At 42.6% G+C, this 25,648-nt stretch overlaps 1 protein-coding gene across 4 annotated transcripts in view; it reads right to left on the bottom strand.

The window, feature by feature from the left end:
• Positions 1 to 21,112, bottom strand: part of PDCD6IP (programmed cell death 6 interacting protein) — a 37,650-nt gene extending 16,538 nt beyond the window's left edge. For 2 of the 4 annotated variants that reach the window (XM_027451570.3, XM_027451571.3), the window contains exons 1-6: positions 20,770 to 21,112; positions 11,128 to 11,182; positions 9,276 to 9,345; positions 7,664 to 7,791; positions 6,966 to 7,119; positions 1,446 to 1,546 (exon numbers count right to left, since the gene is read on the bottom strand). In XM_027451570.3, coding sequence (XP_027307371.1) covers positions 1,446 to 1,546; positions 6,966 to 7,119; positions 7,664 to 7,791; positions 9,276 to 9,345; positions 11,128 to 11,182; positions 20,770 to 20,975 — 714 coding nt within the window. In that variant the 5' untranslated portion in view covers positions 20,976 to 21,112. Of the gene's footprint in view, positions 1 to 1,445; positions 1,547 to 6,965; positions 7,120 to 7,663; positions 7,792 to 9,275; positions 9,346 to 11,127; positions 11,183 to 20,267; positions 20,492 to 20,769 lie in introns of those variants that run through there. The other 2 variants (XM_072033102.1, XM_072033103.1) reach the window with 1 other exon arrangement.
• Positions 21,113 to 25,648: the final 4,536 nt, after the last annotated feature.

Here is a 25,648-nt window from a genome sequence, read left to right as displayed (position 1 = left end):
AAAAGACAAAGCAGTAATTTCATTTAATCTCATCACCCCTCCGAATTCAATTACAACCACAGTACCTAAGCAAGAAATTGGCCCAATCTGTAAAATGCCAGTGAATGTACAAGAAGAAATAGATGCACACACAAAAGAACCCAAAGTTGCAGCTAGGTAAAATATCTATTTAAAGTTAAATTAGGCTTTATTTTTTCCAAAAATATATGTTAAAAATATCACTAACTGGCCTACAGCAAAGGCATTTCTGTGAGATTTATTGCTTAAAAATAAAAATGCATACTGCTTTTACTTTAGTACAGTAGCACTTACAGTTTGTATAGCTATCAAGATTCTATTCTACAGTACAAGAAAAGAAAAAAATTACCTGATTTTTTTCCAGAGAAAATAATTGCCTAAGTATTAAAGAGACTTATCTGGCTAAGAACATATATCAACTTGAAGGACCAGACCTTGACCTTTTTCATTTATCAATGGTCAAAATATTTCCACCAAGTTTTCTAATAGGGAAGGCATTTTTTTTTTTTTTTTTGCTTTGTTTTAGTAAATCTAGCATATTTCACTTTTGTAACAAGACCAACCACTGCAAGCTGGAATGGTTATTTTAGAGTTCTGAAACTATCAATGAACAAGAAATAACTGAACATCAGCAGTGTGGGATGCTTCCCATGGATATTCACCCAAAAAGCACTATGTAAACCGATCTCCTACTTTGCTTGATACAACTGTCAGGAGTCAATACCAAAAAATAAAGTACATTTTATCCAAGTTTAAAGTAACTTACACTGCACAAAAGAATTTCTACTGTCTTATGATTTGAATATCATGGGTAAAGCCTTCTTCACTTGCTCATTCTTAAAGTACCGGTTATTTAGTATATATTCAAAGAATGGAAAAAAAATCTTCCTGTATATGCCAAAATCAAAGCCACTCACACAGTCAAGCCTGAACAGAGATAACTTACAAATACCAAAATTGTTTTGGGGTGGAAGAAGAGGAGATGGCAGGGAAGCAGACAGGGGACACACTTTCAGCCATATTTTACATTAACAGATAGGTGATCAACGATACTATATTCATCCTGTCACCAAGACAACAAATTTCAAATGAAAACTTGAACACTAGAAGCCAATTAAGCCCCATTAGGAAGTGTTAGTTTGAAAAATAGATTTAGTGTGTTAAGGCATCCCTAATCGTATCAAATATCCCAAGATCCCTTTAAACAAATGTCACAAGTAAACACATCACATTTTTTTTTTAATTGCTTAAGTAACAGTATATTTTTCCTCCTAGATTCTTCACTGTTTTTTAAGTTACAGGTTCAAATACAACATAAATGTAGCAATGACAGTCAACTTTTCTTGAGGATAACATTTTACGTGTTCTTCATCAAGCATGTTATGAACAACAGCAGATCCCGTGTTATTTCTATGAGGGTTACTAACCTTGGGCAGAGTATCTTTATATTGACATTGTTTGTAAGCATCACCGTAATAATCTGCAGCTTGATTAGCTAGTTTAGCTATGATACCGTCTTTCATTTTATCTGGGGTTGGAGAAGAAAAAACAAAGAACAACAATTAATATCATCAATTTTTGAAGATGAGATAATTTACCTGTTTATTTTTAAGCAGCAACTGTATTGCAAGGGTATAATTTTACACGGGTGGAATCCCATTCTTCTCTCGATATCAAGCTGCAGCTTCCAGATTTTTTCACTTCAGTCATGAAACTGCAAGTTCAGTCAGTCCTAAGACAAAGCTTTCAGTAGCTGCTATTATTTATGCAGGATTAACAGTGATGCCTCAGCTCGTACCAAGGGCAAGCTGCCAGTAACAAGCAGAGTTCCACTCTAGCTTTGGCAGCTCCTTCTCAGACCTTTCCTTGTGCCAGCACGTGCATTTGTGCGGTCACTCACAAAGAATTTAGCCAAAATATAGTCAGCAAAAATATATTCAATTTTCAGCAGGATCTGTTCCCTAATCAAGCTCAATGTCAAGACTCAAAAACTCGAAGTGCAGCAGAAGAGGAGGGACTGGTCCTTTCCATAGAGGCCCACACTGAAGTCAACTTACAGCAAATCTAGGAGGCATTCTTTAACATCAGTAACTACAGTTCCTCCAACTGGCATCCACTGCTTCACAGCAGAGCCACATCCTCAGCAGCATTCCCCGCCTCTTTTTCTCACCCTGTTCCTAAAGCTAGAACTGTTAAAATGGGAACACACTATCAATTTTCATCTCCTTTCATAATGGCCTCTGGCCTACACTAGCAATTCAGCCTGCACAGACAAGGCAGGCAAACAATGCAAGTGTCAGCCATCTAAATAGCTGCTCTTACAAACAAGCATTTCCTGATTCAGGTGATTTTTGTATACTGCCAGACTGATAAGCATTAGTGGGATGTATGGGAGGGGGGATTAAGAAGCCTTCAGGGCATACTTACTTACTAAAATCAAATCCCAAGTGAGCTGCTCATTCCAGCCCACACACACATCTACAACACTGCAGACATGAGCTATGACGTAAATGAAGTAAATGTACTTAAGATATGCCAAACAGATCTTTTCACCATGGAAAAGGGTTCAGACATATGGAGAGAAAGGAGTTAGCAACTAACTTTTTTGTTAGTGTTTCTTTCCAGTACACTAAATATTTAATAAAAACAAAACACCTAAATAGAACATCCTTGTAACCCCATCTGGTGTTTGTGTGTATGTGTGTGTGTGCTAGTTACATATTCTTTCACAGAGCCTCAGCTTAAACAGAGAAAAAAAATATTACTACGTTAGCCACATTAACAACAGAAACATTAGACAGTCATTTGTCCATGTAAACAGTTTGGAATAGATCCATCACCATTAGAGGCTTTTGTTTTCACTCATGTATCCTTAAAATATCAAAGCTACTATGCAAGCCTAGAGATGGACAAGCAAACATTCAGACTTTGAGACACTTAAAACGTTAAGTTCTTCAGAAACTCTGGAACTAATCTGTAGCTCTGCAATGAAGTTTGCCTTTGCAAACCAATTTGTTTTTTGTCAAATAACTTTGCTTTCAATTTGTGAATAAACTCAATTCCATCAGAACCAACAAGCTCAGCTGGGTAAGGCTGCTAAACAGACCATCTCATGCTAGACGAAAAACTGAAAAATTGCATGTAATGCTAATCGTCAGTGCACCAAGAAGCTGCAATTGAGTTTTGAGACCAAGTCATGGACTTATATAAAAGCAACATTCAAATATCCAGAGACCAAAATACTGCTAAACATCCTAATAAATAACATAAGGAAGGGGTGGCGGTGTGGCTCTCTATATTAGAGAGTCTTTCGATGTTGTAGAACTCGAGGCTAGGAATGACAAGATCGAGTCCCTTTGGGTTAGGATCGGCAGGGACAACAAGGCTAGTGTCCTGGTCGGGGTCTGCTATAGACCGCCGAACCAGGATGAGGAGACGGATGAGGAGTTCTACAGGCAGCTGACAGAAGTTGCGAAATCGTCAGCGCTTGTACTCGTGGGGGACTTCAACTTCCCTGACATATCCTGGAAGCACAACACAGCCCAGAGGAAGCAGTCTAGGAGGTTTCTGGAGAAAGTGGAAGATAGCTTCCTGACGCAGCTGATTAGTGAACCTACCAGGGGTGGTGCCCTGCTAGACCTTCTCTTCACAAACAGAGAAGGACTGGTGGAGGATGTGATTGTCGGGAACAGTCTTGGGCAGAGTGACCACGAAATGGTGGAGTTCTCTATTCTTGGCGGGGCCAGGAAGGGAACCAGTAAAACCACTGTATTGGACTTTCGGAGGGCTGACTTTAGGCTGCTCAGGACACTGGTTGGTGGAGTCCCATGGGAGGCGGTTCTGAAGGGCAGAGGGGTTCAGGAAGGCTGGGTGCTATTCAAGAGGCAAATCCTAATGGCACAGGAGCGGTCTATCCCCATGTGCCCAAAGATGAGCCACCGGGGAAGACGACCAGCCTGGCTCAACAGAGAATTGTGGCTTGAGCTTAGGAGGAAAAAGAGGGTTTATAATCTTTGGAAAATTGGGCAGGCCACTAGGGAGGACTATAAGGATGTAGCGAGGCTGTGCAGGGACAAAATTAGGAAGGCCAAAGCTCATCTGGAGCTCAAGCTGGCTACTGCCGTTAAAGATAACAAAAAACGCTTTTATAAATACATCAACACAAAAAGGACTAAGGAGAATCTCCATCCTTTACTGGATGCGGGGGGAAACTTAGTTACAAGAGATGAGGAAAAGGCGGAGGTGCTCAATGCCTTCTTTGCCTCAGTCTTTAGTGGTAAAACCGGTTGCTCTCTGGATACCCAGTACCCAGAACTGGTGGAAGGGGACGGGGAGCTGGATGTGGCCCTCACCATCCACGAAGAACTGGTTGGTGACCTGCTACGGCACTTGGATGTGCACAAGTCGATGGGGCCGGATGGGATCCACCCAAGAGTACTGAGAGAACTGGCAGAGGAGCTGGCCAAGCCCCTATCCATCATTTATCAGCAGTCCTGGCTATCGGGGGAGGTCCCAGCTGACTGGCGGCTAGCAAACGTGACGCCCATCTACAAGAAGGGCCGGAGGGCAGACCCGGGGAACTACAGGCCGGTCAGTTTGACCTCAGTACCAGGGAAGCTCATGGAGCAGATCCTCTTGGGAGTCATCATGCGGCACTTGAAGGGCAAGCAGGCGATCAGGCCCAGTCAGCATGGGTTTATGGAAGGCAGATCCTGCTTGACGAACCTGATCTCCTTCTACGACAAAGTGACGCGCTGGGTGGACGAGGGAAAGGCTGTGGATGTGGTCTACCTTGACTTCAGCAAGGCTTTTGACACCGTTTCCCACAGCATTCTCCTCAAGAAACTGGCTGCTCTTGGCTTGGACTGGCGCACGCTTCGTTGGGTTAGAAACTGGCTGGATAGCCGGGCCCAGAGAGTTGTGGTAAATGGAGCCAAGTCCAGTTGGAGGCCAGTCACTAGTGGCGTCCCCCAGGGCTCGGTGCTGGGGCCGGTCCTCTTTAACATCTTCATCGATGATCTGGATGAGGGCATTGAGTGCACCCTCAGTAAGTTTGCAGATGACACCAAGCTAGGTGCGTGTGTCGATCTGCTTGAGGGTAGGAAGGCTCTGCAGGAGGATCTGGATAGGCTGCACCGATGGGCTGAGGTCAACTGTATGAAGTTTAACAAGGCCTAGTGCCGGGTCCTGCACCTGGGGCGCAATAACCCCAAGAAGAGCTACAGGCTGGGAGAGGAATGGCTGGAGAGCTGCCAGGCAGAGAAGGACCTGGGAGTGATGGTGGACAGTCGGCTGAATATGAGCCAGCAGTGTGCTCAGGTGGCCAAGAAGGCCAACGGCATCCTGGCTTGTATCAGAAACACTGTGACCAGCAGGGCTAGGGAGGTGATCGTCCCCCTGTACTCGGCTCTGGTGAGGCCGCACCTCGAGTACTGTGTTCAGTTCTGGGCCCCTCGCTACAAGAAGGACATCGAGGTGCTTGAGCGGGTCCAGAGAAGGGCGACGAAGCTGGTGAGGGGCCTGGAGAGCAAGTCCTATGAGGAGCGGCTGAAGGAGCTGGGCTTGTTCAGCCTAGAGAAAAGGAGGCTCAGGGGTGACCTTATCACTCTGTATAAGTATATTAAAGGAGGCTCTAGCGAGATGAGGGTTGGCCTGTTCTCCCATGTGCCTGGTGACAGGACGAGGGGGAATGGGCTAAAGTTGCGCCAGGGGAGTTTTAGGTTAGATGTTAGGAAGAATTTCTTTACTGAAAGGGTTGTTAGACATTGGAACAGGCTGCCCAGGGAGGTGGTTGAGTCACCATCCCTGGAAGTCTTCAAAAGACGTTTAGATGTAGAACTTAGGGATATGGTTTAGTGGGGACTGTTAGTGTTAGGTCAGAGGTTGGACTCGATGATCTTGAGGTCTCTTCCAACCTAGAGATTCTGTGATTCTGTGATTCTGTGATTCTGTGATAATCATGGTTTATCATTTAGCTGAAGGACATTAATTTCTGGTTAAGATTCTTTTAAGATTAGGGCAGTAAGGCTATGAGGCTTTTGAGAAATCTTCCCTGTGAAGCAGCATACAAGTAAGATAAACATCGCCTTCCTCCACTGTACTGCAAACTATACAGTGGAGAGCAGGGGTAGGGGGTGTGAGCATCACATCTGACCTTTAGGTCCTTAGTTTTACTTTTGGGTACCTTTAAGCTCTAGATGTACAGTTTGCTCCAAGAGAGAGGAGCAGAAAAGCAAAAAAGTCTAGTACTGAAGATGGTAGTGTTCCACAGGAAAGATCCTAGAAGCATATGTTCTTCAATAACTGCATGAAAATATGCTGCTGCTGAATGATTATTTCATAATCAGCCTTTAACAGTTATGGACCCAATTTTTGTTCTACCTGCAGAATTTCACTTTCAGAGATAAACTGGGCATTCTCAACGTTAGACAAGGTTAGACAGTTCCATTCTTAAAAATGAAGGGCAATGGAACAATTTAATTCCACTAAACTCCTAGGAAATGTCCTTTGTTTCCCTGTACAGTCATTTTTCTAAATTCTCACGAGATCATCCCCCATGTATAGGAGGGAAGTAGTGGTAAAGCTCCTGTGCACTATTTCTAGTACTCTTGGTTCTTTTAGATGACGATTTTAGTTTTCAAGAAGGAAAAATATGTAAACCAACAAAATCCTTTGTAAACCAAAGTTAATTGTTTTGAACACAAGAAGGAAAAACAAATGGAACAAATGCACTGTCAAATGAACCTTAGACAAATTCTAAAATGACATCTGTAGTTTGTGTTTAATGACCCGCATTTGCAGGTGGACATGGTGTGGAAATCCGTAATGGGAAAAATAAAAACATTTGAAAGGCCATTTACCAGCTCTTAGTAATGTAATATGCTTTTAAATTTTTATGGAAGTTGCAATGATCACTCAAATATTTAACCTAAGCATTAGAAGTATACCTCTTGTTGCTTTCAAAAAAAACACTTCTTGGGCTTGAGCCAACATAATAAGACTGAGAGTTCCAACTGTGTCGGGAGAGATGTCCACCGTGGGTTCTCGATTCAATGCTGACAGAACAGTGTCTTTAATGTGTTGGAAAGCACCACTTGCAAACTAAACAAAACAAAACAATGTATTATCCTTCACATTCTCAAACAGATTTTTACTTTTACAAATATAATACATAAAATAATTTCAAAAAATAGAACTTGTTCAGTATCCCATTTACTGTTTAGCTACCAAAAAAAATTCCTTGCAACTTCTTGTTCTTAAAGTTAACTTGCACTGAGACATTTATGAAGACAGACTACAAGTAAAAGCATATTGGCTATGGCTAATCACGTAAGAATGCGAAAATGTATTGCATTTTACCAAGAAGAATACAAGAGATTATTGCTATAGAACTTGTTAAGAATATTAGCCAAAGTCACTAAATCTTAAGCTGAAGGTTGTTAGTTAACAACACTCTTGCGAGGTAGGGGAAGAGGGGAACTGCTATGCAATGAAATCCTTCAAAACTAGCAAATATGCACAAGAAAACACTAGGTAATTAGTCAACCTATCTTTGTAATTAAGGGAAAAAAACACATGCAGCTATAAAATTGATGTTCTAAGATCAATAACAGAATTCAAAAGCATAAGCAGGGAGTCTCTGTACCTGATAGTGTTTAGCTGCAGCTTTCAGTCCCTCATCATTATCTAGATTCTGTTCTGCTGCAATCTGGCTTGCCAATGCTCCACAGTTGAACAAAACACAGGTCTTCTCATACCCCAAACTCGCCAGGGCTGCAATCAAGAGACAGTTACCCACACTTAAGAAAATAATCCTCAGTACTTTAGCATCCTGCAGAGGAAACCACAGTTTCAAATCAAAAAATAAAGCAAATCATAATGAAGTTTTAAAGTTGAAGTCCTCTTTAGTCCGAAGGCTGAACAGAGCCTTGTTTAATACTTCCACTAAATGTTTCTAAGTGAGGAACTATAAAGACCATAGTATAGGGGTCTACACAGTACATGAAATAATTTGGAAATCTCTTTTGAAGTGTATTTTCAAACATCTATAGAGGTTACACATCATTCAAAAGACTAAAGCACAAGAAGATACGATTTCAAAGTTTCTGAAGTGCAAAAATACTTTATATCTAGAATTATTCTACAGTTTGGACTACTTTTCAACTGTGATTTACTACAGTGAGAAGAGCTGTTTAGCAATATTACTTTTCCTCAGACTCATCTGTATATAGTTCTACCTATTAACTTAAACCAACATATTTCAGATTACATGGTTCAGATTCCAACCCAAACCATGGGTTTCTATGATTATCCAGAAGAACTTTCTAGAAGAGTTAAAATTCGAGCAAGGAAATTTGTGCAGCATTTGTTTATACATAGTGACGTGGTATATTGTTCTGCATATAGTTCACCCAAGCATATCTCTAGCACCTGTATTCAGAGCATGGAAGTTGCATAGATTTTCAGTAGTTGCTAACAGAAAACTACATGCAAGATGGATTTTTATTTTATTATTTTTTTTTTAAAAAAAAGAAGTATTGCAACAGATTTTCCAGGCTTTGTCTACAGCTTCAAAATTGCAATGGTCATCCTTCAACATTAACCATGATGAACACTTAGGTATAAATAGAAACAGAGAATGACGACAACTGGACAGCTTTACACTTAATTCAAAAGCATTTAGTCTTAGTTTCTGCATTGGCAAGTGTTCCAAATTAATTTTATGACCCAGAAATTGCAGGGCAGAATTGTCCCCATGCAAGTAAAATGAAACAGACTCAAACTCCTTACATTTGCAGAAAACAAATATAATTTATTTTTTGAAGTTTATTTTTTATTTTTTTATTTTATAAAGTAACAGAAAAATCACTTCAATGCATTGGCAGGCAGGTCCTTCTAGTAGTCTCTTCAAGAGCATGTGATGTCTAACTATGTTAATGAAGCCAGATAAACACTTCTTCTGTAGGGGACTTGCTTCACTTAGACATTTCACTTTTCAAAAGGATCTGACTTATGAAAAGCAATTAAGAGATGGCTTACCAAAAGTCTACCTTTGAAACTTAATGTCATCTTGAACCGTTTTCACTAAAGTCAGCTGGGGGTGTCCAAGGAACAGAAGTGATTTATCTCTTAGTAATGTAGCAGGGACTCGTGGAAAGTTATACTGATAGTACTAGAAACACTATTAACTTTTCAGCTATAAAAAAATATTCTCACATTTTATCATTAACACTTGCATTCTTGGTGTGATTACATACCCAGTTTGACAGAGCCTCCAAAAAGCGATCCTTTATCAAAAGCATCTTTCCACGTAAATGTTACACAGACCTGAAAGTTGTGAAAAACATCTTTATTTCTAAAATAAACAATGAAGCCTTCAGAAAATATCCCGAATTTACATACTTATCCTTTTTTAATTCTAACAATATAAAACATTTAATTCACCAGTGACATTACAAACATTCTGGAAGCGTCAGAAAAACATCAAGAGTTACTTTAAAAATTTACTATATATTTTTTTTCTTCTTGTTAGTTTTTTCAAATCTTTTTTTAAAGCAAACAAGATAAATTCTCAAAACAGACCTTCAGCTCTACTCCTTCTCTAAGTGACAGAAAAAGTTACTTCCAAACTAAGATATTCCTCTCACATGAAGTCTGACAGACAGGTATGGTGTTCACAATTAAATGAAACTACCCAACCAGGCAGTTTCCATTGTTCCAAACTACTAGCATATTTGGCACTGCTTTTTGATACAATATTTATAACATGATATTAAGAGTGAATTCAATAGCACCACTGCCAGGAAATGCTCTCAGAGAAGAGAAAGCAGGTAAAAAGCGTTTTATATTACACTTCTAGCATACATTCCATAGACAATGCAAATACTTCACAGAACCTGCTTTGAAGTTCCACAGTTTGATTCAGCTGATCAAACTGGTTGTAGGCCACAGGTATGAACCCAGGAAAGATAACAAAATCCCTCATTTTAAAATGTCCTCGGAGAATAACCTGAGAGCACACAGTACTGTTCAGTAACACTTTTCTCCAGCAGAAATGCCAGTTCAGGAATTTCTGGTCCCAACTGTTCATTCCTGCTTCCACTGACTACTTCAATTTGATAGAACAGTTTACTGATCTGCAAATCTTGTTCCTAAAGTTTCCCAGTTCTCCACATATCAGAGTTAGCAGAGCACCACATCAAAACTTTTACACATTAAAACCAAAGTGTAGGTTGGCTTTACTTCACAAACAAGTGAAGGCAGCTACACTGAAAACTAAAATCAGTTTGAATTGCATCAAAACCACTCCCTTGCAATCCCCTAAGTCTGAAAGAAATGTTTAAATTATAACCTTACCATACAAATATCATCTGCTAAAGAAACTGAAATTCTGTCCTACGTGTAAATGCCTCCAAAGAAAATCTACATCTTTCCCTCCCAAAATATAGGAGCCTGAAGATCTATTTCAGTCTCCACTTGAGGAAAGACATTTTCTTAAGCTGAATTCATCCTCAAAACCATAAAATTCTAAATAAATGTGTTAGGGGAAGAAAAAAAATTAACACATCTATAGAGAAACTACGTAATTTATTGATGCAGAGGCAGAAAAATAGTAAACCAGTGGGTTTACTCTGTTATAGCTATGAATGAAACATCTGTTCTACCTCAAAAAAAACAAGCATCATATTCCAACCATTACTAACTAAAGCTTTTCCCATATAAATTATGTTTTTTAAAAAGCATTTATAGTATAATATAGTAGTATATATAGTAGTCTGAAATAGACTTCTTGGGAAAAGGAAAGGAGTAGAAGAGGAATATTTTGGCAAAGCACACTCTTTCTAATTTAGAGCACAATAACCACCAGCCAACAGCAGAACTTTTCTGAATCTTTAATATGAAGGTAATCCTGGCCACTACAGGTGAAATTTCAGTATAGACTATTCGTGAGTACAAACTGAAAATAAACAGACGTTGGGAAAATAAGGCTCATAGTTTAAATGTCTTGCCTGAGGGAAGTATTGTTTAGTGGATTAGGTACAGGCTTGGCAGTCATATCCTAGCTGCCATGATCACAATTCAGTATAATGGTTTGACACATCTTCTTACCTGATTTTCAGAGAATGGAAACTTTGGTTCAATTGAACACAGCTGATCATAATATCTACAAAAAAAAAGGAAGAGATCCATGAGCTAAATCAAATTAAGAGTTCTGTTTCTTACACTGACAAGTAAAGAAGAGAGTACAACAACCTCCCCACCATCACCCAATAAATTATGGGGTTCACTCATAGCTATGAAGGATCTGGAGAACAGACAGAAATCCTGTCTAGGGGGATCTTTTCACTGGATGAAAAAGTTCAAAGGGAATGATAATGTTGGAACCCTGTCACAATCCAAAGTAGAAAAAGAGCATAACAGAATAAGCTGTCACCTGTCACCTTCTGATGAACAATAGGTGAGAAAAGTGTTATGGAAAGGAGTCCCTGCATACCTAAACATAAAGGAGCACACCATCTTTGGAGCATGACTTAATGTCTAAAGTGCATTTAACAATTAACAGGCTACTCTATGGTCCCTTGATCTGAATATTATAACTCAGTCTCCTACAAATTGACAGCTGTTTAAATTTCAATGTATTTGAAATAGATTACATTTGCCTTGCAACATATCAATTGAAGAGCTTAATCCTTGATAATTTTTTTCCAGTTCCAATTTTAGTTTTCATTACAGCATATTATAGCAGTCACTGAATTAAAACCATAAGTTTCCCTGTGCCAGTATTTTGTCTCCTGGGTGGAAGATGTTTAGGAATGAGTGTCAGCAATATGGCAAGTACATCACAGTCCCCCACACAATCTATCCAAGCAATAATTGGCAGTTCAAAGTTCTCCCACGTTATGCACTAGACCTGCACCACTTATTAAACATGATAGGCTACATGCAGACATGCAGAACAGACACCCACTAAACTGCCAGATGAAAACATTTAACATATGAAGCCTGTTTCGTATATGCCTCCTGCAATTACTGCCATACATAATGTCGGCTATATGCCCATTGGAAAAGTTCTGTTTCCTTAAAAAACATTCTATGTTCCCAATATCCAAAACACCTAGTAGCAGCAAGTTTCACAACCTGTGAAACAGTTAACCTTGTTCCTGTTTCCTCAGATTACTTTATTAGCCACTGTTGATAAACATGAAGCAGATGTACAAGGTCTATGTCCCACATGCGAAGAATGTTTGTTTAAAAATTCAGGAAGCATTTTTAATATACAATCATGTTAGCACTTTCTTCAGTAAATTACATCTGCTGATGTACAGGTTTATGGCTTCAGAAGAAGCACTGCAACTTAAGGCTTTTTAAAGACACTTAGCATGGATTTTAAAACTTGTGGCAATTTTTCTATTGTCTACACAAAGCTATAAAACTGTATTCTACCTTATCACACTGCAGCAATGAGATTGCTACTACAAGGGCAGCCGTTATGAAGTAAGAATTCAAATGTGCCTCACTGAGACACCTACTACTCTATAAATCAAAGGTGTTTTCCCAAAAGAACTAAAATTTATGCTATGTGATCAGGATAAAGGTAAGAACTAAGACATCACAGGCGCTGTCCCCCCCCCACCAGCCCCACATTCCCAGGTGCCCTTACAGAACAGGTTGGAGGCCCTGGAGCTTGAGAGACCAGTAGCTGAGGAAGAGGTAGAAAGTCTACCCAGCAGGATGCCTAGGGTGAGGAAGTCGACTCCACGCCTAAGGACTGCCTCCACCAAGAAAGAAAGAAGGGTGAGTGTTGTGGGCGACTCCCTTCTCAAGGTAACTGAGGGCCCTATTTGTCAGCTTGACCCTACCCGTAGGGAAGTCTGCTGCCTCCCTGGGGCCAGGGTCAGTGACATTGTCAGAAAACTTCCTAACCTGGTTCGCCCCTCAGACTATTATCCTCTTTTAATAGTCCAGGCAGGCAGTGATGACACAGAAGAGAGAAGCCTGAAGACCATCAAACAGAACTTTAGGGGACTGGGACAGTTAGTGGATGGAGCAGGAGTGCAGGTGGTGTTTTCATCCATCCCTACGGTGGCAGGAAGGGGTACAGAGAGGACACGGAAAGCCCACCTGTTAAACACGTGGCTCAGGGGCTGGTGCCAATGTAGAAATCTTGGGTTTTTTGACCATGGGGCACTTTACTCAGCACCTGGCCTGATGGCCACAGATGGGTCCCTATCTTTTAGGGGAAAAAGGATCCTGGGCCAGGAGCTGGCGGGGCTCATTGAGAGGGCTTTAAACTAGGTACGAAGGGGGACAGGGATGAAACAAGGCTTGTTAGAGCTGTGCCAGGGGGAACAATGGCAAGGCTGGGGGATAAGGCAATGGCCCAGCTGAAGTGCATCTACACTAATGCACTCAGCATGGGCAACAAACAGGAGGAGCTGGAAGCCACTGTGCGGCAGGCAGGCTACGACTTGGTTGCCATCACGGAGACATGGTGGGACCACTCTCACGACTGGAGTGCTGCAATGCCTGGCTATAGGCTCTTCAGAAGGGACAGGCAGCACAGAAGGGGTGGTGGTGTGGCTCTCTATATCAGAGAAAGTTTTGATGTCGCGGAACTTGAAGCTGGGAATGATAAGGTTGAGTCCCTGTGGGTTAGGATCAGCAGGAAGGCCAACACGGCAAGCATCCTGGTGGGGGTCTGTTATAGACTGCCGAACCAGGATGAGGAGACGGATGAGGAGTTCTACAGGCAGCTGACAGAAGTTGTGAAATCACCAGCATTTGCTCTTGTGGGGGACTTCAACTTCCCTGACATATCCTGGAAGCACAACACAGCCCAGAGAAAGCAGTCTAGGAGGTTTCTGGAGAGCGTGGAAGATAGTTTCCTGACGCAGCTGGTTACTGAGCCTACCAGGGGAGGTGCCCCGCTAGACCTTCTCTTCACAAACAGGGAAGGACTGGTGGGAGATGTGGTGGTTGGGAGCTGTCTTGGGCAGGGTGACCATGAAATGGTAGAGTTCTCCATTCTTGGAGAAGCCAGGAAGGGGACCAGTAAAAACTCTGTCTTGGACTTCCGGAGGGCCAACTTTGAGCTGCTCAGTACACTGGTTGGTAGAGTCCCTCAGGAGGCGGTTCTGAAGGGCAGAGGAGTCCAGGAAGGCTGGGCACTCCTCAAGAAGGAAATCTTGAAGTCTCAGGAGCAGTCTGTCCCCACATGCGCAAAGATGAGCCGGTGTGGAAGAAGACTGGCCTGGCTGAGCAGAGAATTGCAGCTTGAGCTTAGGAGAAAAAAGAGGGTTTATGGCCTTTGGAAAAGAGGGCGGGCCGCTCAGGAAGACTATAAGGATGTGGTAAGGCTGTGCAGGGACAAAATTAGAAAGGCCAAAGCTCATCTGGAGCTCAATCTGGCTACTGCTGTTAAAGACAACAAAAAATGTTTTTATAAATACATTAACATGAAAAGGAGGACTAAGGAGAATCTCCAGCCTTTACTGGATGCAGGGGGAAACCTAGTTACAAAAGATGAGGAAAAGGCTGAGGTGCTTAATGTCTTCTTTGCCTCAGTCTTTAGCGGCAATACCGGTTGTTCTCTGGATTCCCAGCACCCTGAGCTGGTGGAAGGGGATGGGGAGCAGAATGTGGCCCTCATTATCCATGAGGAAATGGCTGGCGACCTGCTATGGCACGTGGATGTGCACAAGTCGATGGTGCCGGATGGGATCCACCCGAAGGTACTGAGAGAACTGGCAAAGGAGCTGGCCAAGCCTCTTGCCATCATTTATCAGCAGTCCCAGCTATCGGGGAAGTCCCAGTCAAGTGGCAGCTAGCGAACGTAACACCCATCTACAAGAAGGGCTGGAGGGTAGACCCGAGGAACTAAAGACCTGTCAATTTGACATCAGTGCCAGGGAAGCTCATGGAGCAGATTATCTTGAGAGTCATCACACAGCACTTGCAGGGCAACCAGGCGATCAGGCCCAGTCAGCATGGGTTTATGGAAGGCAGGTCCTGCTTGACGAACCTGATCTCCTTCTGTGACAAAGTGACGCGCTGGGTGGATGAGGGAAAGGCTGTGGATGTGGTCTACCTTGACTTCAGCAAGGCTTTTGACACCGTTTCCCACAGCATTCTCCTCAAGAAACTGGCTGCTCTTGGCTTGGACTGGTATACACTTCATTGGGCTAAAAACTGGCTGGATAGCCGGGCCCAAAGAGTCATGGTGAATGGAGTCAAGTCCAGTTGGAGGCCAGTCACTAGTGGCGTCCCCCAGGGCTCAGTACTAGGGCCAGTTCTCTTTAATATCTTTATTGATGATCTGGATGGGGGGATCGAGTGCACCCTCAGTAAGTTTGCAGCTGACACCAAGTTAGGTGCGTGTGTCAATCTTCTCGAGGGAAGGAAGGCTCTGCAGGAGGATCTGGATAGGCTGCACCGATGGGCTGACGTCAACTGCATGAAGTTCAACAAGGCCAAGTGCCGGGTCCTGCACCTGGGGCACAGCAACCCCAAGCAGAGCTACAGGCTGGGAGATGAGTGGTTGGAGAGCTGCCAGGCAGAGAAGGACCTGGGAGTATTGGTGGATAGTCGGCTGAATATGAGCCAGCAGTGTGCTCAGGTGGCCAAGAAGGCCAACAGCATCCTGGCTTGCATAAGAAACAGTGTGGCCAGCAGGGCTAGGGAAGTGATCGTCCCCCTGTACTCAGCTCTGGTGAGGCCGCACCTCAAGTGCTGTGTTCAGTTTTGGGCCCCTCACTACAAGAAGGACATCAAGGTGCTCGAGCAAGTCCTGAGAAGGGTGACCAAGCTGGTGAGGGGCCTGGAGAACAAGTCTTATGAGGAGTGGCTGAGGGAGCTGGGCTTGTTCAGCCTGGCAAAGAGGAGGCTCAGGGGTGACCTTATTGCTCTCTACAGGTACCTTAAAGGAGGCTGTAGCGAGGTGGGGGATGTTCTATTCTCTACATGCCTGGTGACAGGATGGGGGGGAATGGGCTAAAGTGGTGCCAGGGGTGTTTTAGGTTGGATCTTAGGAAGAACTTCATTACCGAGAGGGTTGTGAGGCATTGGAACGGGCTGCCCAGGGAAGTGGTTGAGTCACCATCCCTTGAGGTCTATAAAAGACGTTTAGATGTAGAGCTTAGCGATATGGCTTAGTGGAGGACTTGTTAGTGTTAGGTCAGAGGTTGGACTCAATCTTGATGTCTCTTCCAACCTAGACAATTCTGTGATTCTGTAATTACTTACAAAGTTAGCACATGAAAGGTACTGTTTTCAAAAACATCTGCTTATTTTCATAAAAATATTTTTATTGTTGTCTGTTTTCTTCATCTTTCATTAGATGGTCATACTTTGAAAGCACATTTAACTACTGCTTCATTTTAAATACTAACAAGTACAATTTTCTGTAAGTGACCTTACACCCCAGGCCTGATATATAGAAGTCATACAAAACAGCCTCTCTTTTGTAGGTCAAGTTCAATATTGCATTGCTACACTCACCAGTTTAAGTTTGGTTTGATTTGTCACACAATCACTCCATACACACATAGTTCCTAATAAACTTTACTGATACAAACTAACACAAACAGTACAAACAATCACTTCAATAAATAACAGCACGGAATACCACTTCAACTGATGTATTTGAACACCTTCATTGTCTGCTGTCTAGTCAGTCTTTTCCACTTAGTATTACACAGAAAATGGACTTCCTATTTGATCTCCTCCTGTTCCCGAATTTAATGTGTCAACCAGAAGACACCAACAAAGCCAAGCTGTCCTTCCGCATTCCACAATTACCCAGTCACCAACTGCCATCAGGGCAACATCAAGATGCAAACCTTGCTAAATGGCCTTGGGAAGTCAGTGTGTTGCCAACTGACTATGCTTTGTATGGCAGCAGGACCCTGAAGAAAATAAACAGGTATATGTTCCTACCAATGCACACTGTCTCATTTACTACCTATGAATGTGAACAACATGGAGATTTTTATTTAAAAAGAACACAAATTCCTAGTTAACAATTTTCTTTATTATTTCAAGTATACAATGTTGTTTCTTTATACTAAAGAACCTGAAATTCTATTCAAGACTAAGATTTCTTTAAAACTCTTTAGACCAAAAAAAATCAATTAAAGTCCTTTACTGTCCTTTAGCAGTAAGTATACGTTAATATAATGGTAAACTCAGACATTAACTGTAAAAATAAAGCTAGCAAAGACAAAAATATTAAAGGAAAGGCCATATCTGCTGCATGAGTCAGTAACAAAGGTGTTACTTAAAATTTACAGTAATTTCAAAGTATCAAGACACAAAGAACAGAAGTTGCTGCACAATACAACGAGCATTGTGTGTTTGACTCTGCTAATGTGGTGAACTAAAGAAAGTCACACAAACATATCAACTGCCTGAGTTCCAACTACAGCAACAAAAGAGAGAACATATGACAGCAACACAGACCTGGTTCTTTAAATACAGGACTTTTTCACTAAAACAGGCATTACATGCTCCCAAATGCTGACAAAAATAAGTTACAGCAGCCAAATGAGTTGGAAGTCAAGGTCTAAACTAGAATTTATATGCTTCATGCATTAAGAGCCTGAAATCCTCTTCCTCCTTCAAAGAATCACAATGAAAAAAAAAATCATTCAAAAGAAGATAAAAGAGACCAAGACCTGTCTTCACTCTCCTAGATAAGAACTGAAATCCTGAACTTGTAGCTGGAAACCAGAGCTGCGAATTTCAGCCCCGAGAATTTGACCACTCAAAATAAAGCCACACACTTCTTATTAGGCCAATTAAACTCATACCAGCACAGCACCACTCCAGAAAAGGGAAATGGGAATCCTGGTTATTTTCATTATTAGGGGAGGAAGCAAGAAATCCCTTGAAGCTATAATTAGGCTAAGGGGAAGAAAAAAAAAAGGGCACTGAATCAAATTTAGTATGACAGAATTTAAGGAGAAATGCGTACCAAGCTTACTTAGTCACCTTCAGAGCAGCTAAATTCACACAAAACAAAGAAAGCTTGGAAGCAAGCAGTTTTTTGTTTGTTTGTTTTTGTGTTTGTTTTTTTTTTTTTTCCCGAATTACATTTTCCCCCTTCTGTCAGGGTATCTCAAGTACTTCTCCAAGAAGCATTTGCACTGATCAGCCAAACAACAGCCTGTCTCACACATTCAAAGTTTTACTGCTCAATGTTTGCCTAGATACTGGAACTGCAACTGAGTAAATTTCTTCCCTAAAAGTTCTGCAGTAATTACTCAGCAAAGCAAGACTTCTAAAAGACTGCAAAAACAGTGGGCATCCCTAGACTAATTAGCAGAAGATTAAGCCCTCATTTCTTAACAGTTAAGTAGTCTACTGTGCTCCACTAGGTACTATGGTCTATAAAAAGTCAAAGTAGTAAATGTACACAGAGGGCATCCACATTTTAAATGAACTCTTCCAACCTTACTTCACTAACAAACCAGATTTAAATACAGCAAGTGTAAAAATCCAACTTAAACACAAATCTTGCGAAAGTTGTTAGTGAAACACAAGACTTAGAACAACCCAAATAGCAACAAGAAAATACTGAAAGTTGAAAAGGGAAATGAATTTTCAGAGGAACCACAAGGCAGTCTGAAGCTTGTGCTACTGCACTCACAAGCTCAGCTGGATACTTCTATTCAAACTTGTCAGCAGGTGCCCACACCTTATAGAACATGAGCAAAAAACATAGAGTATTTTTACAGAATAAGAATTTATTTTCCAACAACTGTAGTTAACATAGACAGTCAGACAGGGACAAACCACAACTTTTCATTAGAGAGAAATTAAAATCTGATAGTTTCCTCCCTCATTTCAGTACATTTTATACCTATTCTATTGTTCCCATGAATAATACTGAAGAAAAAAAAGGATTTTTAACTGTAAAATAAGAATTAATGACTAAGTTCAGACCACTGTATCTCACTTCCACTGTAGAGGGAACAATCTCAAACCACATCATTTTAAATGCAGGTGTTTTATGCTTTCTGTGTGAAGCAGCAGCCATGGCCTTTCCCACCTGTGGCACCCATGAGAGGCCCCATTCAACCTCTGACTACTGCCAACAGCACCTGGGCAAGTTAAAGGTACCTACAGAGAGAACAGGTCTCTGCGTATGGAACTGACTTGAAAAGTGATTACTTAGACCATTGCAATCAGTTTCCCTTCATTATTTAGAGAGAAAACCTATGGTGAAGTCACATACTATGACCTGAATTAATTTAATGACCTACTGACACCAGAAGAGGGACATCATGCACAGCCCCATGACTTTCAATCACACGCCGTAGACCCTCTTTTGCTCCTACTCTAATGTTGATCTGACCTCACACTGAACTCACTGATGTTAGAAAGCCACATACATCTTTTGTTTTTCAGAAATGGACTATGACGACTAGAACTGAAGAGATACGGCAGGGCTTTTTCCTTTCAGCTGTATAAAGTTGTTATTGTGAGATCATATGAATTAGGTGGGCCAAACAAGGATTTCTGCTAGTAACTAATCACAAACCTGACTGTCATCAACAGGAAAGGGAGCTCAATTCCAGCATTCAAGATAATTTAAAATTAAGCCTTCCAAGTTGGCTGGCTGAATCTATCTTTCAGCTCACAGATTCTCGTTACTTCCCTGACCTTGAAAAGGCATACACAGTAATACCTTCTAAAGCATGCATAGTAATAACCAGGAATAGAACAGGAAACTACAGAGATACTGTAAAACATGATCAGCACAGTCATAGCTTTTATAGTCCAAACACCCAGTGAGGGCTTGATAAGCCCTCAAAAAAAAACAAAAAGGAGTAATGTGTAATACAAGTCTTTTCTTCAGTGTCACTGATTTATTTTCTATTCCTCCTAACTTTAAAATAATTATTAATCAAATTCTAGTGGCAAACATCAAACGTGTTTGTACTTGTTCATGATAATGTTACAGAAGTGTGTCAAGTTTATGGTTGGCATTTCACTCCACCCTAAGAAACCCATCTACTTTTATTTTTCGGGGGGGGGGGGGGGGGGGGGGGGGGGAAACAATGCCACCATGTACAAACTCTTATTTTGGTACTACAAATCTTTGATTCCAACTTTGCAAAGTGAAGTCTGTACTGGGGGTTCATTCACTAGATTAATCACAGTGATTTCAGTGATTTGAGCTATGATGGGCTTGAAATGTTTCCTGCACAGAGAAAACGGGATTAACACAGTAAATCGAGGATACAAACCGTTGATGTTCCAAAGATGGGATGGATAAGATGTTTTTATAGATGACGGGGCAGTTAGTCCCACAGCAGCAGCCTTGACACAGTTCAACAAGCAGAAGGCTCAGCCTCACCTTCTGCTCACCTAACCTCTGCCAGTCCCTGCAAGAGGGAGGCACCACCCAGCCTCCCTTCACCACACTACATTTAGCGGAAAATACCGACGTGACCATGCAAAAACATCACACTGCCGGTGCACGCTGAAGGAAGGCGTGATGGCAGGGGCGGCTGAAAGAAAAGCGGCCGGCCCCTTGACTCCTACGCAGAACCAAGGGTCACCGGTGCGCTGGAGGCACTCGAAAGGGGAAGTCGGTGTGGCGGCCTCCTTTTCTTCCTCCTCCTCTTCCACCTCCTCCGCTTCCTCCTCCCTCCCCCCCCAACCCTCCCTCTCTCTCGGCCCTGCCCCGAGGCCGGCGAGCGGCCCCCCGAGGCGGGTCGTGCCGTGCCGTGCCGTGCCGTGCCGTACCTGAGGAGGGTGTCGAGGCAGGCATCGTGCTTGTCGAGCGGGCGGCCCAGCGCGTTCTTGCGGAGCTTACTGAGCTCCTCGGCAGCGCGGCAGTGCTCGGCCTGGGCGTCGCCGCCCGGGTAGCTCTGCTGGATGAACTTGCACAGCGGCTTGGCCAAGTCTACCTCCGAGGCCTTCTTCAGCTGCACCGAGATGAAGTTCGTCATGGCCGGGCGGCTCAGGGAGGCGGCTCAGGGAGGCGGGGGGGAGCCGAGAGGAGCGGAGGGGAGCGGAGCGCGGCCCGAGGCGGCTCCCGCAGCTGCTGCGCCAACCCGCACTTCCGGGATCGCCGCGCGCTCCCGACGCAGCGTGGGCACGCACGCACGCACGCACGCAGCCCTCTCCCTGCCCCCCTCCCCCCGCGTACGTTCCCCGCCCCCGCGGCGCGAAGCGGTGCCGGGATGAGGGGAGGGATAGGGTTCTATGTACAACTCGCGCTGAAAACTGTCTTTGTAAATAAATTCATACATTAGTTCTCTGTAGGGAGTGCTGGAGTCGCTCCAAAAGGGTCGTGGGATCACTCACTAAAAAAAAATAAAATCATCAAAGGACGCTGGAAGCATTTGTCGAAAGGGTGGTGGAGGTGGGGAAGGGACGGGAGCACCTCTGCAGTCAGGGAGACTGAGTCAGGGAGCTGCTTTGCCTGGGTGAAAGGAGGCTCGGGGGGATATAAATACCTCCAGGGGGATCTCACCAATAAATAGTTGAAAGGAGGGTGCAAAGAGGATGGAGTCAGGCTCTTGTCAGTGGTGCCCAGTGCCAGGACAAGAGGCAGTGGGCACAAAGGAACAAAGAAGGCTCCTCTGAACATCAGGAACACTTTTTCACTGTGCAGGTGGCAGAGCTTTGTCACAGGCTGCCCGGAGAGGTTGTGGAGCCTCCTTGAAGATCTTCAAAAGCTGCCTGGACATGGTCCTGGGCAAGCAGCTCCAGGTGTCCCTGCTTGAGCAGGGAGCTTGGACATGGTGGCCTCCAGAGGGCCCTTCCCACCTCAAACCATCAGCAGTTCCATGAAATCTCTCTCCTGGTGCTAAAGGGCATTTTCACGTGTCTCTATGGCTGAGGATATGTCATGCACGTTGTGCTCACTTTCTGCTGAATCAGCCCTGTGTGACTCAAATACACAAGGCAGGCAGACCATGAGGCTTGCTCGAATGATGGCTGAAAAGGAATGTTTGATCTTTTTTCTTGTTCCTCATTCCTTGTTTCAGACAGCTAAAGTTGTGAGCCTGCTATTTTTGTACTGCTTAAGCCATGAGTGATGATACCATAAAAGGGAGTGGTAAAAGTATTTTTAAAATGGGGTTAAAGGTTTTGCTCTGCATCTCACATTTTGCTACAAACTGATCACGAGTTCTGCTATAAAGTCAGTGATTGTTTCCTATTTGGAGATGAGCTAGGAAAAGGAAGGCAACCTCCTTTGTTATCTGATGAATGTCAGAGGAAGAGGGTAGAGCCTGGCAAGTCTGCCCTAGCTGCTGCTGTTGCCACTGGGATGGGTAGCTCCTCCAGCATTAGCAGCTGCTGTACACAATCCAGAGCTGCAGGTCACTGGCACAGGGAAGGAGGAGATGGAGTTATCTTCCTGCTTCTGCTTGCATGGGCCCAAGTGGTGAGCCAGGTATTTACAACCTTGCCACCTTGCTTCTGCTGCAAACCTTTACTGCATTAAAAAAATAAGTAAAAAAAAAAAAAAAAAAAAAAACACCACAATATATATATTAACATAAGTTATATCTGGTGTATTTTTATATATTTGTGTTGGTGCCCACACAGAGTAAACGCCTCAATCGATTTCTCATAGCTGAATCCAAAACACATCTGAATCCAAAACACATAGTAGTTGACTTGATTTTACATTAAAAAAAAAAAATAAATCATACAATGAATACAGAAAGTAAGCTGTCCCACCTTAGTCGTATCTTGGTATATGACTTCCTCACTGCTTTTTTCCCCCAGGTTTTATTGCCCCACATGCACTTGTAAGCATTCAATCTCTGAGCCTGTGTCAGACTTGCCCTGGTGGTATTTTCCACTCCCAGAGAGCACCTCTACCCTCACAAGCTCAGATCCTGATCAGCCTCAAGACAGAGTCAGACGGTCTGTTGCCTCCCTCTGTTTCCAGCATCAACACCTTATTAGGTATAGTTAGCCTACACACCATTACATGATGCACAGCTGTCTATACATGGGAGACAGAGGCCATTAATACTTCCCAGTATAAACAGTCAGAAACACGGGAAGGGTGTGAACAGGGAAGGGCAAAAATTGCAGCCATGAGATCATAGTTTTACTTTGGAGCCCCTGTGACCTTTACATGATGTTGCTTAACACATTCAACCACTGGTATTTTGCATTCCTAAACCATCTACCAACACAACACAGAAATTTCACTTTGTTTCTAAGTTACCGGAATTCCAAACATACAGGTAATTTGCTTCTTTCCCACGGATTTCTTGTCAGTAGTCCCCTAATGCTCTTGTTCTGATTATTACAATCATTATAAGTTTTAATGACTTGTCTCCATGTTACCTCTGCCCAGTTAAGTACTATTTCCCCATTTAGTGTGAAGAAGCCACATTGTCGGTAGTTAGCAGTGCAGGGTACATAATCTACGTCTTCTGAGTCCTGTGCTTTAAACAACAGACCATACTTACTTTTTCAACAGATTTATGCTAGTGTCTAAAGGAACCAGTTTAAAACATCTTTCCCCTAAAATGTTTGAAATAATGCAGCATAAACAAGTTAGCCATATTTAAGCACTTCCAAGGTCACTGATATATTTAATGTTGGTGTAGACAGATTATTAGGTGTCCCCAGTTTTCCTCTTTTTTTTTTTTTTCTTTTTTCCTAAACAACCACTGTGTATATGTAGGCACTACAGTGTTGCAAAAAGTATTTCTAAAAGCCAAATTTGCTTTCAGTACATAACTGGCTTTTCTGCATGCTTCATATATTTTGTCTAGGATTTTTGGACAGAAAAGTTTTCACTGAATTCTGGTATCCTATTATGAGGGGAAGGAATTCGCAAGTAGCCTTGTGTTGTTTTATATGTCCCTGAACTAGAAATAATAAGGAAGTAAGTGGTAGAAACAAGAACTTGAGCAAGGTTGAGATAAATAACTTGGCTGCAGTGTTAAAGCTGAGCTTTGCACAGTGGCCAATTGCTGACTGTCTTGAGGCGCCATGCCTAAGGCTCTCTGACTAATTGTGTAACAGATACAGGCACATGAACAGCATATAGGGCTGTGGGGAAAGTGTATGTAGTGGAGAAAAGTTGCAATAAAGGTCTCCTGTTCAAGAGCCATCGGGAGTCCGTGTCGTTAATCCTTTCACTATTATATGCTTGCTTTCTGTTAACAAATTCTGTGTACAGATATTTCACTGAGGCAAGATTTTATTCTGTAGTTTCTGATCATGCCACTTTATCATTCAGGTGCCTCCCCATTTTGATACTCATAATCTTCTGGTGACAAAAGGTAATCCTGAAAATTTTATCATCATTATCTTTTGACTATGAGTTTCAAGAGTGACGATCTTGCTAAAATGGGGGAATGCAGAAAAGATGTTGTATGAAAGAAGTTCAGAAGAAGCAAAGAAGTTGCAGACAAGGCTCTGACTGGATCCAAATAACCCATCTAGTCCTGCTGCCTGTTTAAAAGCAAATATAAAATTCTGACAGAGTATATCAGGACGCCAAGCACGTAACAACACAAGTGTGATGTAAGAGAGGTCAGGCACCAGCTTTATTAACCATGACTGCAGGGAGAGTCGCCTGGGCAGCATCACCCTCTGCCCCTGCTCTCTGCCTGGCAGCTGCAGAGACCAGACTTACACACTGCTTGGAAGATGGGGAAGAAGTGAGGAAAACCATGATGGTGTTAACAAAGCCAGTTGTGTGTTCTGGGGAAGAATGGGCTCCAGACATTCATATGTTAACAAAGCACAACTAACCATGTACCCTCTCCTGGGAGGCATGGGCTCCTTGAGTGCCTCACTAACTGCCACAGTGATCACAGTTAGTGATCATTTTATCTCACACATTCCAAAGGTAATGAATCAGAACAAGGTTTCTGTTGCATAATGTAACAAAAGCCAGCACAGACAGCTCTTTTGCAAAGTTTCGTTCAGCCAAAAAAATCTGGGGACGAAGAAATGGCAACAGGATTTGCCAACAGCACTGCCAGAGTATTCCTCCTAAAAATGCTTGCTTTGCAATGTTCAAAGGAGAAAGGAAATCCAAGCTCAGACTGGCACAGACTTCAAAAAGTAAGATGCAAAAAATGCAGTTTAATCTATTCGATTGTTTTACTGGCTGTACATGGACATTTGTGGTGCAGGCAGGCAGCAAAATGCGGCATTAGCAGAGTGCTTGAACTGCATGGAAAAAGTGAAGGAGAAGATGGTTTAATCAAGGGCATTCTTATAGTACATGTCCTTTTCTAAATCTTTTCTTTTTTTTTTTTCTTTTCTTTTTTTTTTTTTTTCCATAAAAGGAGATAAATGCGACTAGAGCTGCTTTTAATCATTGTAGGACAACCGCAGGACATCACGGAGTCTGACTCAGATATTAAAGGAGAGAGTCTGAGGTACTGGATGAGCCAGCTTGTGCTAGGGGACTGCATTTCAGCCAACAACGCCTTTGCAGAAGTTATATACATTAGGGCAGATTCTCGTCCACTAGTTGTCACATATATGATTCATCCTGGCATGATGTATCTGGACATACCTTGATTAATACCAGCAGGTAAAATGTTACTGCAAGGAATTCATCATGCAAATTATGCTCTGCAAAACTCAGGAGATTATCCCTAGTGCTCACCTCTTGAATTCCCAGGTT

Source organism: Anas platyrhynchos, chromosome 2 (genome assembly GCF_047663525.1).
Source record: "Anas platyrhynchos isolate ZD024472 breed Pekin duck chromosome 2, IASCAAS_PekinDuck_T2T, whole genome shotgun sequence".
Taxonomy (NCBI): Eukaryota; Metazoa; Chordata; class Aves; order Anseriformes; family Anatidae; genus Anas; species Anas platyrhynchos.
This window is presented reverse-complemented; position numbering and strand designations above follow the sequence as displayed.